This window comes from Apostichopus japonicus, chromosome 13 (assembly GCF_037975245.1).
Source record: "Apostichopus japonicus isolate 1M-3 chromosome 13, ASM3797524v1, whole genome shotgun sequence".
Taxonomy (NCBI): domain Eukaryota; kingdom Metazoa; phylum Echinodermata; class Holothuroidea; order Aspidochirotida; family Stichopodidae; genus Apostichopus; species Apostichopus japonicus.
This window is the reverse complement of record NC_092573.1, coordinates 26,268,935-26,287,234: the sequence shown is the minus strand read 5'-3', so window position 1 is coordinate 26,287,234 and position 18,300 is coordinate 26,268,935. Positions and strand designations below refer to the sequence as shown.

Sequence of the window (18,300 nt, the reverse complement as noted above, 5' to 3'; positions counted from 1 at the left end):
ATCGCATCACAAATGCTATGAAAAATGGTCAATTTTATATACTATACTAGTGCAAAGATGTGTAGCAATTTTGTACTCAGGAATAATAGTATTTTATAAGATACACAACTCAGAGCCCCCAAAACTGCTACACTCAATTTGAACAACATTTGAATTATTCCCTGAATTAAATTAAATAAGGGATGAATCTAAAGAAATGACAAACAATACAACTTGGAATTTAAAGCAGTGGTGAATAATTAATGATCTCATTTAACAGCTTTAAATATGGAAAGGAAGCTGTGTTTGACATATGAATGATGCACAGCACTGAAGCAGGTAAGATGTATTGATTTCTTGTTTATGAGGAATCTAATTTGAACTCCAATTATGTGGAATCATCATAATTTCACAGGATGTGACAGAAATGTAAACACTTAATACTAATAAGTAAGTTCAGCTGTGCTAAGCTGTGAATTGATTCATTCTTCCAACATCTCCATGCTAGTTATAATTTACAATGCTAAATATGATAAAGTATTAGCCAAGCAGTAGCTGTGAGGTTTGTGAATCTTGTCAAGTAAATTATTGGCTGGAGAGAAGATAATGATGTGCATGACATTTTAAAAAACTTTTACCTGACAAATAGTAAGCTATCTGAAAACCACAATACTGCAAATTTCCTGTCTACAATAAAATACAAGAAAATGCTAAGAAAATTTGTTTTTTTAGGTGAAATGCATTCTTTTCAAACTACTTTCACTAGTCAACTCAGACCTGAAACAAGAAAATCTGGATAATGAAACAAAATGCTAATTCAACACCATTTAGACAGTGCCTTTACTCAAGGAGTTTGCCTATACTGCATTACCAAAAATTGTTGGTTTGACCTTAAATGACCTTTGACCAGGCGTAATATGTTCAGACGGTTTCCCATATACATTCACTATTCTGTGAAACTTGAAAATAAAACTGAACTGTGATGCCACTTAATGCAGTGAATCCTACAGAAATAAAAGACCTAGGGTTCAGAAAAGATGCATGACAATTGCAAATTAATAATTGCTCCTTTCAAAGATGACAGCATTGGGTGGTCTTGGTGGGGCTGTCCTCTCAGTAAAGTCTTTAGGGGACATAAGGACATCACCATCCTTTGCCATCACTTACTTCACAGTTCAAGATCACCCAGGGCTGTTTTTCATCCATAGAGCCCTCGACACAATTTCCCACTGTTCCATGTGTTTGCCATACATGATATTTGTTGGATGAATGTGGTTTAATCATTTTTGAAAGAATTGTATAAGCACATCATGATACAGTTCGCCAAGACAAAGTTATTTTGCCCAACCAGTGTTATATCATCAGTTGGATATTATTAATGTTCCTTATAATAGCATTCATGTACTACACATTTGTATGTATGATTCAGTTCTACCAAGTCAACAAAACATTTGCTCAGTAATTTACTGATCATTCATGGTCAAATTGATCAGTGTCCTAGTTTTTATCCATGCTTTGATGGATTCATCAGTTCAGAGGCAGTTCTTGGCAAGAATACAGCAGTTAAAAGTCTCAGAGGCAAAGAAGGTGTCTTTCCACAAAAGAGAGAACTTATGACTCTCTCAAAACCAGAGAGTATATCTCTTCTCAAGAAAAGGAAGTTATCCCAAAGTCTCAGAGCAAGTGATGGTATCTCTCAGCAGGAAGAGAGGATTTATCGCACCCTCTGAGGCAGATATGGTATCTCTTGGCAAAACATGAGAACTTCCCACAAACTGGGAAGCAAAAAGGGTATCTCTTGGCAAGCAGAGAAAACTTACTACATTCTCACTCTCAGAGGCAAGAGGGGAGGGGACTTATTACTCTAAGAGGCAAAAAGGGCGTCTATTGACAAGTAGAGAGAAGTTACCACATTCTCAGAGGCAGAGAGGGTAGGCCTATAGATCTCTTATCAAGAAGAGAGAGAAGTTACCACACTCTCAGAAACTTCTCGGTAAATGTCTTCTGTTTGGAATGAAAGCCAACTTACCACGCTCTCAGAGGCAGAGAGAGTATCTCTTGGCAAGAAAAGTTTACTTCCTTTGTACATCCTCAGCATGTGTTTCCTGAAATGCAGAAAGAGATGGAAAAATGTGCAGACTACCAGTACGTCAAAAATCAAATGTTCAAAACAACTAGAATCATGTGATACTTACCAGTTACATTACTCTTATGCTATGATGGTTCCACTACAGGAAACCACTTCACTGAGAACAATATTAGCTAGTAAGTCCCCATTTCAAATGGAGAGCTCTTTGTGAAGAAGTTTATTTTTTATATTTTTAATTATGGTTATACCTTAATACACAATACATGAGCTTCTCAAACATCAATATTCGAAACAGCATTTTAAAAGGGTTTTCTGACATACCTATAACATAAGCAGGTATTTTCCATGGTGACTGACTTACCTATAACATAAGCAGGTATGTTCCATGGTGACTGACTTACCTATAACATAAGCAGGTATGTACAACCATCATCAAGGTAATAATGATTGCCATGACAGATGTAACCCACCAGCAAACTGGATTGGATAAATAAGAAAATGAATCTTCAGTGAAAATTAGATCACATTTACTCTCAGGTTTGAAATGATGGTTGATACCATCAACTTGCAATGAACACTGTCCAGTCCGAGCTTGAGTGAAACGAGAACTATTCATACAAACTATGTTTGTCAATGGTATCAGCACTCCTATGGTAGGATTATTATTCCATTGGGATGACATGTTTATAGTGAGATATGTTCCATATTGCAGATCAAAGTATAACAATCAACGATGCATACTGAGGGATAAGACATTAGATTAGATCAGAGAAAGTAGGTTTCCTTAACTTCCACTCTTGTGGTCAGATGTGTAGAGGATATAACTGCAGCCAAGTCAGTATCAAGAGAAGAAGTGAGTTATATATCCAATGACTGTAAGAAATCTGTTTCCATTTTGGAGTTTAATGTTAGTACACAGACAAGACTGGCTACTCGTGTAAGTCTAAGTACGGCACGTAGAGACACATATATGCAACTTTATAGCAATGTTTACTTCCTGTACAAGGGTTTGTAAATGCTGAATCTAAAATATTGAAATTCTTATCATGACCATATACTGGCATTGGTTTCCGTTTCAGCACTGTTATATATTCACCCTAAAATACAATCAGAAAGACAGTCTAGCTTTGTGATTCCTTGCCATACAAATTGCTCAAATTCAAAATACTGAAACTATCTGACTCATGTAGAGTAAGTGAGTTAAATCTGTCCAAGAATTTAGTGAGAACCAGAAATGATTTGTAGAAATCCCTTGTGGGGATCAACCATGTCATTCACTCATAAGGATTTTTATAGTAGGTTTAAATGAGGTTGAAATGCACATTTAAAGCAAGGGTATGAACCCTGAAGCAGATTTCATTACCTGGATGCCAGGTATGTTTCATTGAAGACCTATAGAGCCCTTCACAGAACTGAACTGAATTGAATTTGACCAAACTATGTTCAGAAAATCATAGCATTGGAGGATTCACAGATTAATGGTTGATATTGGAGTTATCATGTAAAAAAGGTTTTCAGACTTTAATGCCTGTTGACCTCATGGAACTTTTGACCTCTACCAATTTCAACAAGGTTCTTTCACTCACCAAGCTGGATGTAGATTCTTAGTATTAAGTTCAAGAAAGATGCACTTCTTGTGTTATCATGTTTACAAGATTTTTATACTTTCATTTAAATATTGACCTCAAGTGACCTTTGACCTCCAGCAATTTCAATAGGGTTCTTACCATACCATGTTTGTAGCTCAACAAAGATGTCCTTTTTGAGTTATCTGTTCACAAGGTTTCAGTCTTTGTTCTCTGTTGACCCCAAATGAACACAGAAATTCTTGTACTCAATTAGATGGATCCACATACCAAGTATGAAGTTTATCCACCTTAAACTTTTGAGTTACCATTTTTACAAGCAAGTGTCACATACATACATACACACAAACACACACATGCCATCACCATTACATAGATTCCTTGGCCTCCAGCAAGGAATCAAAATGGAAAATAAAAGCTTTCACATTTCGGTGGCACTACCACAACACAGACTACAAACATGGCAACCACCTCAGATAAATATTTATCCACATTATCTCCAAAATGGAGAAAGATTTTCTTAAGGTATGTGGGAGAGTTTATTACACAAGAGCTTATCATCTATGTACAGACGGTTGAGCTTACACATGACTCAATAGCAGTAACCTAACACTATGGTAAAAATAATCTGTCACCTTGAGCTGCTACTCCATAGTCCCTGGTCAATTCAACTGCTTTCTCGTACTGTTCATCTGTCCAATTAAATTGAACTTTAACAATCTCCAAAGAACCTTCAATGGTACTGAACAACCTCTTCAATGCCATCAGACCATTTCGGAAGAAAACTATTGCAAGCTAAGATAAATGAAACAAGAGAAGATTTGTGAAATATGTGGTCACAGAAATATTACTGTCAGATACATGTAAAATATGCTACTTATCCCCAGTGGCATGCACAGGATCTCAAAGCTTGGGTGGTGGGTGAGGGGGTAGGGGCCTTATTCAAAACTTCCCCCAACTGATTAATGTTCGGGGATGAACTTTTGTTAAATGAACAAGAGTTAAATGTAACTTTTGTGGCCAGAGGCAAATGGAGTATTTGATAAAGGTGGGTCTGTGTGGTGCAATTCCTATGTAGGGGGAGGGGGGGGTTGAGGTTTGGCCCCATACAACAAATTTGTTTTAAATGATTAATGATGGATGCTGAGGCTGAGGCATACCTACACTTAAAGTAGCTATAAATGGAAGAGTGTTAATAAATAATAATCAACTCAAAAACTTTAGACGCCAAATGGTGCATTCTAAGAGTAGCAGCTCCCTGTTTAGACTATAAAGTAGGTCTATATTTAGCTGTTAATACAATGCTTATAAATTATACTTAGTGTGAGGTTGAAGAAGATGGAGTGGGTACACCCATAGTAGTAGTCCAATGCTCCCCTGGCTGTTATATGACATATGTTTTTAAACTTGTGTGTCTTAGAAAGTGCAACAACACCCACCTGATATTGACAGATGATGGCTACTGTGAAGGTACATATCAGTCTTGTAGGGAAGACAAACCCAGCTACAGGATCATAATATTTGAACAGAATTGTCTCAAATTTATTTTGAGGTTCCCTAAAAGAGATAGAATGATTGAAAGTACTGTAAGATATGGTAAGGAAGATCATTAACTGATAAATTGACAAAATACTTGAGCTCCAAAAGTATAACTCAATGTTTAGAATATCTGGAACAGGGAAGTGAAGCGACGTTGTGGGGGGGGGGGGCATCGTTACATCATCACACCCCATCAGACCAAACTGGGGGGAGGGGGTGACACATCATGATGCAACATCACACCCCATCAGAACAACCAGTAAAAAGCCCAGGCTTATGATTCTTGGCATTTAGCATTTTACACATTGTCACCTGTTTGATAGAGAAAACTATGTCCAAAGTCAGGACCATTACCATTGACCACTGCAGAGGTATTTCTCACACCCATTCATGGACCCCAATCACTTCAATAGCTGATAAATATTATGTCAAATCTAACCAATTACCAGTATGACAAGCCTACCTGTGTTGGAAAAGCAAAACGTATGCACTCTTAAGCCATAACATTTTCTGTACCTAATGGATCCAACATATAAATGCTAACATACACCTTTAAATTGGTTTGGAATGAACGAGAGCTACATAGCTAAATCTAATTCATCACAAAATATTTTGACAACATTCCAACAACACACATTTGCCTAAAATGATTGTTTAAAGTAGATCACACAAACATGGGTCATGTCTGATCACTGTTTCAGACCATGTGAGATCACAAAGACAACCTTTTGACAGTTCTTTGTCACATATGCATGTCATCCTTATCGCAGACAATCATTGTACTTTACTTATAATGTGGGGCGTAAATGCTCTCTAGTAACATTAGAATGTTTCAGTAGTCAGAATACTGGTTATTGACTTGATAGTTTACAAGCTGACATCCTCATATCGACAAAATGTTTGTAGTCAGGGTCTAAAGCTAACAGCATTGTGCAACTGGTTCCACCATGATCATTGCATTAAAAAGACCCCAATAATGTAATACTAAGGACATTTTAATTCTTGGAGTCACAGAATGTGACAAAGTTAAATAGTAACTGATGTTTCTGTGTTCTATTAGTCAGGTTGATAGTTCAATTCAAATAAGAACACACCAAAGCTACAAATTTAGTGAGTTTGGTTCAAGTACAGATAATTATCAGATACTATGCTTGGATTGATATTGTCACTGAAGGCCTGATATAGACCTTACCCTCTTATGGTACTTATGTCAACCTGTAATAATTGCCTATTGCAAGTATGCACAAATGCACAGTAATATCCAGATACATTCAACTGTAACAGACTATAGAGACTTTAGTTTCACTTCCAACAGGAGGCCATACGATATTCAGTTTCACTACAGTTTACTAAATCAACACTTCCAATTGTTTGCCTTTGCACAGAACAAATAAATGTTAATTACAGTATCACGTAGACCTTTGGCCAAAGCAATTCTCTGTTATAATAGTGATATGATGGTACGCTAATAATATTCAATGCAGTTTACAATACATTATCAATGATTAAACATACTAATACAGTACCATCAGGCTGTTATAACTGTTAGCGTTTATCTGGCTGTACTAAAACAAATTATAAAGAAAACCAGGAAGCACAGTAACTTTATGATTCCTAACCAAAACATTGCCATCAATGAAGTGACTGATGAATTAAGTCAGTACCAGAAGATCACAGAGTTCCTTCTCCCTCGATCATTACTGACATATTTGTGATACTCATTTCTGGACACTGAACAAACAAGTCACTGATAAGGATTGTACAATACACTGTTCAAATCTTTTGCCAAAATGTTCCAATCTCCAGAATGAGCAATCTTCATGTGTAGACTCATAGATACACTGTGAAGCCATGGGGATTCTCATTACCTACAGTAGGTGATCTAACAAATGAACTAAGGCTGTAGCCTTAAAAGACCTTTGACCTCCACAAAACACAAGAGGAGCCCCATGAACATATCCAGTTTAAGATACATCAAAACTAGACTTACTGTACTGAGTTAGTTTGTTTACAAAGTTTTCAGATAACTTCCTACAAGTGACCTCAAATAACTTCCCCTAGTAATGAAAGCAGTCGAGAACTTACTAACAGTCATCCAAACACCAAGTCCTAAGTTTATCCAGTGTTCAGTGAGTTACCATGTTTACAAGCTAGGGCATCATATGCACACACAGAAACAAACACACACCATTGCATAGGTTCCTTTGGCCTTCTGAAAGAAATCTAAAATATAAAAGAGCCTATCCACCACAATCTCTAACTAAGTAGAATGAGTTTTTACATATTTTACACAGCAAATCTAGCTGATACCCAACCTTGTATCCACTGACGTTTGTGGTAATTGCTGAGGTCAGAGGGCAATCATTCAGTATTCCATTATGCTATGGGAAGGCCAGGGAGTCAATAATTAAAAGTAGAACAAAGTTATGCTTTTTTGTCAGCACTGATTCCTCATGACACAATTAATTGCAGAATACTTGAGAAAACTTACACCTTATCTTTCTTCTTTTGAAATAAATTTTTCACATAAATTGCTTCACTGGTCTTCATAAACTTTTCTACCATCTGGAAATGTAAGAAACAATCATGAAAAAAGAATATATGAATTATATACATTGTTAATAATATAATATATATTATAATATCATATTTTATATATATGTTAATTGTTAATAATATACATTGTAGCATGACATGCTGACTACAGCACAGCACTGTCCTATGCTGGACTATCAATCCCTCCACAAAGAAGTTTCAAAGGTTAAAGGGTTCTCACCGTAATTTTAGACTTTGAAAGTCTCTGTTTAATAGTGACTACAAAGTCGTGAGCAAACTTGCAGTCCAGGAAGAATATGCAAATCAATGTAGGTACTTCCCCCAGTCGTGGCTCATAGGAAATACTCTGAAGGAAGAAAAGTGGAGAAGTTAATTTGATGGTGAGAGACGAGTGGTTGTAAAAACTACTACATTGTTATAACTATGTACATGTACTGTACCATGGAAGGTGGAGATGTTATAATTACAGCAACTGGATGATAGTTAAATATTCATAAACAAATAAGATTCTATGTAAACATTGTTTGCAACCACATTACAGAATTTCTCATGTTCGTAGGAGGAAAAGGTTTTGTGCCTGAAACAGGACTTGGACCAGTGACTCAAATAAACAAGTCTCAAGTGATATAGCCAGCCAGGTGTGGGGCTAATACTGTACATATAATCAATTTCATTAGTACTCAGTTAGAGAGACCTAAGCAGACCTTCTATAGTGGGTTATTCAGCACAGTTGACGGATAACAACTAGGAATTAGCATATCTGAGGTTACTGGCGTGATTTCAGTGTTTTTGAATTTCACATTTATTGTCTATTACTATAATTGTAACCTTGCAACAATTATCTTCATTGAATACATTACAAAGAAAGAACTAAATAGTATATTAAAGTCTAATCAGGTGGGTCTTGAAAACATTGGTATAGGAAAGGTATTCAGAAAAGAAGGAATCAGTCCCTAAAATTGGTTGAGGAATTGTCAATATATGATATTCGGTTCAATCTACTTCAGTGAAAGAGGTCTTTCTTTATAGTACGGCTAATTTGTGAAAAGCTTCCTGCACAAAATGTCCGGTTTGCACATGGTCACTTATAATATATACATAAACACCCATACTAACAAGAGTCTATTGATTTTGGTAAAAACAAAATCCCCAGTTCATAATATTGCTCAAACTTAAATTGCTGTTGATCAGTCTATGCCACCATTAAAGTCACCAAATGAAGGCAAATAATGAATAATTCCATCCATATTCAACATTCCTTTGTCTACACAAGTTGCAAATTAGTATTAAGCACATGTCAAATATATGCAAAGTGGAACTTTAAAATGTTCAACTTGTTCATTATTTGAAACTCCACTAATAAAGCAGCAATGATATTTTAGGGTCATTAGAATCAAGGTATTTACTGACATCATCTCAAAAGGCTGCTTATTATGTTTACCCATGCAAATACCAAACAATTGTTGTTCAGATGCCATTATAATGAAAATTATTTATAGCAATCACAATTAATCTTTTGTTACTTACTGTCCCCCTTTTCACAACAGGACAAAGTATGACACTGGCCAACTGGAAGCAAAACCTGGAACAACAATTAACAGACAAAGGGTATCAATAAATATATCACACATTCATATTGACAACTAAGTCATAAAATGATGGAAACCTCAAAAGGTATATGGTAAAGTGTCATTTTTCTGACTCATATGAACCAAGATAATGAGGATTATGAAAATAGTTGCATTTGTTACAGAAACTTGTAACCTGCATAAAGATATTAATTATCAATACTATTTTTCATAATGTTCTACATTTCAACAAAACATACTGTGAGATTTCATGCTGTAGCACTAAGCTATTTTGAACTTAGTGTTAAGCTACCTGTGGAGAGAGGCACCAGTGTGATACTATGAATCAGCTCCACATACAATCATGTTATGCACTGTACTGTAGGTGGCTGGCAATAACAGACACTTTGAATATTGCTAAAACAACAAAATAAAGACAAAACCAATTAACACCATAAGAAAGCTCAATCATGCAGTTCGCTGGAATTGTTTTCTTGCTACTGCATGCAATCTTATCAATGATATCAGATGGCCAATGTACACACTGTACACACACACATACCACTGATCACTAGTTTAAATTTATATATAAACAGACGGACTTAGTGTCCTTCTTATTTGTGTACAGAGATAAACTGTATCTGCTTTAACTTCCTCTAATAAAGATTAATATGTCACATAGTGACCTAGACGCTCACTATACCCTCACCAAATAATGCTTCCTATCTGACTACCAGCTATTTCACGTTGTCAAAATGGTTACAAGAATAAAGGTTTTTAGGTTTGGTTACTTGTTATCTTTAACTCTAGACATTTTCTTCTGTGAGTTTAATTGTTTCAGAGCTAGGCTAGCGGACACATTACATACATGGCATCATCTTCATACACATATAATCAGTATTAATCACATGTACTGAACAAACCCAATCACATGTTAAAAGTCATACACCTCAAACCAAGGGACAACATTAGACACAACATTAAGTTTGATGTAACAGAGTTCATTCCAAACAACCATTTCTTCTTTGGAGGGGGTGGGGGAGAAACATGTTTTTTTAAGGGGGGAGGTGGTACTTCTCTTTTAAAACAACAGAAATTTATCAATCAAACTGATTGCATTACCTAGTCTGGCAATCAGGTCAATAAGTCAGCTCCTTAGAGGTAACTCAAAATTCAATAGAAATTGTAAGATTTTGTGGTCTGTAATGCTGTGTTTATAAAGCTTCTGAAAACATTTCATGGATGATTGGCAATTAATTCAACTTTTGGGGTGCTTCAGTTTATATGCAAAATTAATGGAACAAGTTTAACTAGGATTTATTTGAATTTAGAAGAAACCAATGGATGAACGTAACAATAAGCCCATGACTGCAGGGGGAGGAGTAAAGGTTTATTCCCCAACTTTTCACACAATATTCCAACAGTTAATGAAAACTGGTGTACTGTAGGTACAGGAACATTGCCTAATACACAAACTTATTTTTTATTGGCCTACAACATGTCAACATGAAACTTTGTCCAAAAGTGGTTCCAAAGAAACATTTGTTAGTAATTTTGAACTGGAAACTGCAAAGTAAATTAAATTCAAAGGGTCATACAGGGCAAAATAAAATAAATTCTGTGTGACCCGACCCTAACTCCCTATTCTGAAGCAGTCAACATGGGTTGCACAATGCGCAACAAAGTTAATAAACATAAATGTCAAAGAACAAACACAAAATGCATACTGAAGTGTAGTAAGCATATTCCAGCGCTCAGACAATCACTCACCAAGTACTTGTGTACAGAAATCCAAAGATAGATCCAACCAGTTTGTTTCTTGAAGTTATACAGGCAAACATTGGATAACAGTCAACACCAACCTCAAAGGTACCAATGGTTCCAAGCAAAACTAAAATTAAATAAAAAAAATATCACCAGATACATCTTGGATGACTAACATCACTGGACATTTAATCCCACCCATCAGATATTGCAAGTCCTTTGCTGGTCTATAGAAGCCAATCTGGCTTCTGAGATACTATATTCCTACAGAATTAAGAATACACACTGCACAGGTAGTACTGTACTACCAATATTCACTGTACTCGTAATCTCAATTATTATACAAATTAAATTACATTCTGCTAACAGAAAGCTAAACCCAAGGTAATTGTCAGCATTTGTGGAGGTGAATGTGACTGCAAATTTTACAAAGCATAATGTAACTACTTTAGGTCAGCAACAAATGCACCACGCATTATAAATTACATCCAACTACACCAACTAAACATGATTTCCTAGAACATAAATCCTTCAAGTATACAAAGATGGTACAATTATGACCAACAAATCAAATCTGTCTTAAGATCACACAGTGGATGCAGTATATATATAATTGCCTCATATGTTTCAACAATCATACAAAGTCTAAGAATGACAAAAAGTTCACTTCCAGAAAAGATCATTGCCATTTTAAGCAACAAAGTCTCTCTCTCTCAATTCAGCCTTTTGATATTATAAGTTACATTCCATGTATTTAATTAGTTTAATTACTTACTTCTAACCCATGGCTGGCTTGAAGTGGCTGCATAATAATATTCAAATGAGCCAGAAAACAGATCCAGAATCAGGGTGGCTGTTGCACCAAATGCTAATGCATAGGCCACTCTATTCTCCTGGTTGTCAACCAAATTGATTGGGCTAGAGGAAAATTCAGACAATATTTTAAATTGATGGAATTTTCTTATGAAATAGTTTGAACCTAGTCTGTCTGGTACTACTACTAGGTAAATTAAGTACGACCAGGTCAAGAGTGATTTAAATGACAGGACAGGATGTAAATTACAGATCAATATTACTTAACAATACTTCACCTTGTCTGAAATCAATCTGCAAGCATATATCTCACAGACCATCTGCAAGTTTTCAAAAACATTTATTGTCAATAACATGTATTCATGAAAAGGCAACCGATACAAGAATTTCAATATTTTACTATGAAATTAATTAAGTCTAGTTCCTCTCATGATGAATAAATATGATAATTACCATATATACTTTACATGGTGGATATTGAAGTAAAGGTAATTTTAAGGCACTTTGCACCTTCTAAATATGTTCTTATCTCTCTGATGAAAAGTTTGTTCATTAAAACATCATTGTTCTAATACCCTACAGTAAATACCTGTTTAATTTTAAATAGCTATCATAGTTGTTTAAGAGATGAGCTAGTGGTAGCTGTACTGTAAGTTTAATCAGTGTTCATTGTTTTATTAGAATATTATGTAAAATGCTAAACTGTAACTCACTAAATAAATGCAAAGTGACGTAAACCAAAGAAACTTTTCATACGTTCGTCTTTCCTCTTCTCCAAGAAACTCAGCAACACAATGATTGTGATCTATAGAGTGAAAGTAAACAGAAAACTCTAAAATCCAACAAAACATATTATTACTGTAAACTGTGTGATGATTATTAGGAATATGTTCTGCACAATAAAGGAATTTTAGGAAGATACACTATGTTTGAGCTTCCTTTCTGAGTGACATTTTCATAAAATCAATAAAACTTTATTCACCTGGATACGAAACATCTTTATAAAATCCACTTACAAGTACTGTTTTTATTGTCTGAGAAACACTTAAAGTGATACCATCTTGGGAAATAGCTATACAAAAAATAAATTTAAAAGAACCCCTCTAGAATAGCAGACAGAGATAATGTACAGTAAAGGCGGAAGACCGTGGAACCAACTTCACCAACTTATGAACTTCATCCAAGCTTCAATTTTGGAGTTATCATGTTAACAAGTTTTTCAGACTTTGACCTCTGCTGACCTCAAATGATCTTTTGTTACCACAACAGACAATGAGGAAGATTAACATGTACCTGATATAAAGCTCAACCAAGTTCTCCTTCTTGTTTTATCATGTTTACAAGGTACAGTATCAGGCATTGAACTCTATTGACCTTGAATGATTTTCAACAGGTTTCTTCTACTCACACTTAATCCACATACAAAGTATCAAGTTCATTCATCATGTACTTCTTAAGTTACACTTAGCATGTTAACAAGCTTTAAATTTTGGAATGGAGATGAGTGACTAGCAACTAGAAGTCTTTAATTACAGTTAGTGGTTGAGGAAGTTGGCTGGATGAATTTAAGTGTTGGCAAACTGCACTATGGTGCATACACTTAAATAATTAATACTCTTCTAGCAATTAAACTTAAAGAAAAGATACTTTCAAGCTATCTACTTCATTCTGACATTTTATGCAGAGGAGAGAATCTACAGAGTAAAAGGATAAATACAGGCAGAAGTTTAGTGTTGATATACATGTATTAAAAGGAAATGGAAAAGAAATACTTAAGTGCTATTCTATAGCTGTTCCTATATTCAGGGTATTCACCTTTAAAATATGCTAATTCTTTTGAAATGCTCCCTTAAAATTAAATTGACAAAAGACTCAATAGGCCTAAATGTATTAATGTTAATGTTAGTCCATTGTTTCATAAAGTCTAATAACTTAACCTTAACATGATCTTTTCATATCTTTCAACTTCATATAAACAACAGAACACCCTTGGTTAACATTCACCATAATTTGTCCTTGACAAAATTTGTAACATTAAAAATATGTCATATGAGGCTATAAAAACTGTCTCACATTTTTCAATATGGTTTTGTGTTCTATCTGAACTGACCTAAGGGTCACTCTTTAAGACTGTGAAATGCAAACTGTACTTTAATTAATACACTTCAGTTGTTTAAGGTTCATTCCTCAAAAATTAAAATAGAAATACAACCTCAACTCATACCAGTGTCTTTTAATGGCCAACAACATGTAAAGATTTGTTGCTTCCAGTCATCTTTAAAAGTTACAAAAAGTATATTACTCACAGCTGGTATTACTGAGTAATGGATAAAATTCACCCAAAGAATGGATCCAACACAATTGTTGTTTGGCACAGAGGTTGTAGATGGTTCCTCTGTTTCAAGTAAAAACAAATAACAATAAATTGACAGATAAGTCAATGCATATTACATCAAAACAGAAACCTACAGATGTAATGTCTTTATTGTAGTGTTACTGTTATCTATTGACAATACAATGATATATTGTACTTAGCAATAGCCGACAGTATGCCTACATTCATGTTCTCCCGTCATAGGTGTACATGTTTTAGGCCTAGGCCTACATGATTTCAGTTATCCATGTCGACAAATTCAAGATAACGCACCCCAAGTGGAAGTAACATCGGTAGCCATAACAAGAGAGGACGTGCTCAGCTAAGAGTAAGACAACCTGGTTTCCAGCGAAAGAGTTTGGACACGCTAGCGCCACTGAAGCCAACTCAAAAACTGATCAATCCTCCATATACCTAAAACTCGACACAGAGACTACTTAGTAACGTTTTGTTCGCCAAAGAGTTAGTGTAACACTGACTTGGTACATCACAGTCAAAATACAACTGGTGGCTCTCCCGGCAGACAGCTCGATGCATGTATGACTCACTGTGTTTACTTCTCTAGCTAGAGAGGATATGTATGCAGGTATACTCTAATAGAGTCTACATCAATCCGAGTGTTCTCACTGGGGAAAAGTAGCGAAAAGCTTCTGTAGCACATAATTTTTCAGCTATCCAGTGATGGGTAGGGTTTAGCTAGTGAAAACTTTTACAAGGACTAAGTGACCACATTACTCTGACGATTTAGTGTGTAAGTCATGGTGCAAGTATATGGAATATGCTACAGTGAGCCGACTGTTGTAAAGAGTGGTATAAATTATGTGTGGCGTCCTCCACTTTCAGGCAAGGCGTCACGAGCACTGCACAACAGGCTATGAGTGATTCCATGTGTTCCTAAACCGATGAACAGACATGACTGCATGGAAATAATTTGAAGATAATCATTGTCACGCAGGATTGGTTAGCTCGAAACTCAAAAGATATATCAAATATATCATTGATGACGGGACGCTTTAGACCACAGGGGTACAAAATGCGCCCGAGCAACATTACTGCGGTCCACTGGCACTAGATGTGGCCCTCAGTGGAACCTTGTCCAATCTTAACAACTGAAAAAATGATTCACCGAATAAAGGTCTTCAGTATATTGTGGTCTTTTATTGGTACTTTGGTTCCCACTATTTTTTGTCGTTTCTGTGATGCGGTCTGCGGACGGTAAATTATGGATCGCAAGATGAATTTCGTAACCATTCATGCGTTAGATTGTCCGAATACCACTTCTTCGTTTTATATAGTGTTCATGATGCGTGTTGAGATTCCACCTGAACGCATGCACCATTTATAGCAGCAAACTTCGAACCATAAATTCAATGCATATTCTTCAAATTACAATGATCACCCCGCCCGCATATTCGAATGGGGGTCACTACGAGGGAGAAGGAATTGTGCGTATCTATGAGTGCATGCTATATGTTAATTTATTTAACGTTGCTCGGGCACGGTTACATCCTTCTTGAAAACTGGTCAATTTGCTCTCCTGGTTTTATACAATTTAAGTTCTGTCACAACTTTAATTTCATGCAAAAAGTAATTCTTCTTATAAACGAAAATTTGGGGAACCGATAGAGCGTGTGTATGTTGGGGGAGGGATACGCGTATGTTCCCTTCCCCTAAATATTCCCTGTATAAGTTTATCTTACCTCTATAGCTTGCCCCACATACTCTCCCCCTTCTCTGCAAGTTCTGGCGCCTCCACTGTAGGGAACATGGACTATTTCATCGGGACAATGATTCGTCCAGGCTGTCGGGAAGAAAGGGCGGGTAAAAGTTCCTCCACTTGAAATGGCTAACATTTTATAAAGCACACATGCAGATTGGTTAATTGTAGCCTATGAAGTACACAAATGTATAGTAAAATAAAGGAAAAGATATAATCATTTTGCATCTAAGCCCCTTACCGAAAATAAAAATAATGAAAAAAAGGGGGGCTGGGGGCCTTAACTAGCGTTAGCCAATTTTTTTTAGGGTGTACAGGGTGTGCATGATTGTGCGTTGAAGTCACCGTACATAAGGTAGAATCACAGTTCTGTGGTACAAAATCGACGTTTAATCTAGCTAGAAATATGCTAATATGGTCAGCAAGTTTCAAAAGTAAGGAGGTCACGTCGGCTGTTTGGTATCGCCCAATAATAGAGACTCTTTCACTTACGGCCTCAAATATTTCTTTTGAATTTTTACTTGAAGGACCATATATATTCAATGATTTGTGGGTGTGAAATTTTTAAATATATAATATTCAAAAACATAGCTTATCAAGAAAATATCGAATTAGTTGTACAAGTTGAGTATTTCAATCCCCAAAAAATGTTGATCGTTTAAACTGTCAAGTTCTAAGCGCGTTGTACTCTGACCCTTCCCACAATGCATGGCGACATATGTTGCGGAAAAATTGCTTGTTAGGAACATGTATCGCTGAGCTAGAGGGAAGGATATAATGTCTCCTTGGCAATTGTAAACAATTTTTTCTCTAACCAGGATTTGCATTCATATCAGGATATTCTCACGAAGTTTTTGATGCCACCTCCTGAGAGGAAGGAGGGTTGCTGCAGTGGAGGAGGGTCGGCGACATCCTTGCAACCGCCTATAGTCTCATCTGTACATGCATTGCTTACGCATTTGACAGTTGGTACTTGGTAGCCATGTTTATTTTCAAGGGTGGTTCTGACTCTTGCCAGTATTTACAAATATTTTGCTCAAATTGCAGAGTTTCAGAGAGATTCCCATTTTTGTCAAATCCTGGAACAAAACTGACTCGAAATATTAAGATTTTACCATCTCTTGATCCCTTGATTTCATATTAACAATTTTGTCATGATGGAACGAGTAAGTAAATTTTTTGTATCGTTTTTATCAATTTTGAATGTTTTATGGCATATTCTACATTTTAGAGTAACATTTTGGTAAATTTACATCAATATACGTTCTGATAGTCTGGTATGTTACAGTACAACTTGGCAGTAGGCTAAAGGCACTTAAAAACATTGCTGTTTACCATGGTATTGACTAATAAATTGTTTGATTTTCTACCTGTCTTGACTATTTATGTCATTTATTAAAACTTGCAATATCACAACTGGTTTAGCATCAAGTGGAGCTTCAGGAGCTCTGCATAATGTTTAGTCCTTGTACATCTTTACAAGATCATTCTTTACAAAGTGAATGGGGTATCAGCTAAGAAAAGTAATATTTTGTTTTCGTGTCTACAGGTCCTTACGTAAGGCTGCTGTAGAGTATCATTTTGTGAAATATAACCTCACTGCACCTGTGTAGTGGGCCCAAAATGATCTCAGTGATTACCTGTAAGTTTCACAAATGTACTGTTTCTTCTTAGATGGATAGTGAATCAAAAGATGAGGAACCCTCATCACCTGTTGATGACCATAATGAAGTTGCAAGCAACTCATCAGAAGTAGAAGAAAACACAAGGTCAGAATTCTGCTTGTTGTCACTGATAGTGATATAGGCTAGGCCCCTAGACTCCAATTAGTTGGACTGTTTTTGCCATTGTACTCTCTAGGAATTGTAGGTACAGACTATCAGTTAAAATAACTTCAAAGAAATAAGGTATCCTCCAATTTGTTTTGCTGATTGGATAATATTGATGTCAATATTGAGTTGGTAAGACTTTGCTTGATTGCATTGGGAAGATCAAGTCAATTACTTAACAAATCAGATTTAATGCTAAATGTATGTGATCTTTATAACCTCTCTGTGCAACTGAACTAGTTTAAAGCTACAGTAGATTAGAAACATTTGAGTAAATAAAAAATCCCTTGCAGGAAAGAAGCATTGGAAACCATATGTATCATACATAACTCAATACCACCAATTCAATGGTAGTGCTAACTTCTATTGGAATTTGTAAAGAAATAATGTTTGTAGATCTTTTTCTACATAACCTGAGAATCAAGAACTCTTTTTCCCGTTTTAACACAAGGAATAAGACTATTGTGAATATTTAAGCCTGTGTTG

The 18,300-nt window shown here is 35.8% G+C and overlaps 2 protein-coding genes across 8 annotated transcripts in view; one reads left to right on the top strand and one right to left on the bottom strand.

Annotated features, from left to right (window-relative positions):
• LOC139978430 (stimulated by retinoic acid gene 6 protein-like) overlaps positions 1 to 15,097 on the bottom strand; it is a 30,069-nt gene extending 14,972 nt beyond the window's left edge. The window contains exons 1-13 of one of the 2 annotated variants that reach the window (XM_071988649.1): positions 14,542 to 15,097; positions 14,201 to 14,289; positions 12,608 to 12,699; positions 11,857 to 11,999; positions 11,088 to 11,208; positions 9,277 to 9,331; positions 7,970 to 8,095; positions 7,685 to 7,758; positions 5,094 to 5,211; positions 4,290 to 4,449; positions 2,470 to 2,545; positions 2,009 to 2,084; positions 618 to 666 (exon numbers count right to left, since the gene is read on the bottom strand). In XM_071988649.1, coding sequence (XP_071844750.1) covers positions 618 to 666; positions 2,009 to 2,084; positions 2,470 to 2,545; positions 4,290 to 4,449; positions 5,094 to 5,211; positions 7,685 to 7,758; positions 7,970 to 8,095; positions 9,277 to 9,331; positions 11,088 to 11,208; positions 11,857 to 11,999; positions 12,608 to 12,699; positions 14,201 to 14,289; positions 14,542 to 14,569 — 1,207 coding nt within the window. In that variant the 5' untranslated portion in view covers positions 14,570 to 15,097. The remainder of the gene's footprint in view (positions 1 to 617; positions 667 to 2,008; positions 2,085 to 2,469; positions 2,546 to 4,289; positions 4,450 to 5,093; positions 5,212 to 7,684; positions 7,759 to 7,969; positions 8,096 to 9,276; positions 9,332 to 11,087; positions 11,209 to 11,856; positions 12,000 to 12,607; positions 12,700 to 14,200; positions 14,290 to 14,541) is intronic. The other variant, XM_071988648.1, reaches the window with a different exon arrangement.
• A 1,591-nt stretch (positions 15,098 to 16,688) lies between these two features.
• The window catches only part of LOC139978978 (chromodomain-helicase-DNA-binding protein 1-like), a 46,763-nt gene continuing 45,151 nt past the window's right edge, over positions 16,689 to 18,300 (top strand). For 5 of the 6 annotated variants that reach the window (XM_071989609.1, XM_071989612.1, XM_071989610.1 and 2 more), the window contains exons 1-2: positions 16,689 to 17,151; positions 17,660 to 17,754. In XM_071989609.1, the coding sequence (XP_071845710.1) occupies positions 17,140 to 17,151; positions 17,660 to 17,754 (107 nt within the window). In that variant the 5' untranslated portion in view covers positions 16,689 to 17,139. The remainder of the gene's footprint in view (positions 17,152 to 17,659; positions 17,755 to 18,300) is intronic. The other variant, XM_071989611.1, reaches the window with a different exon arrangement.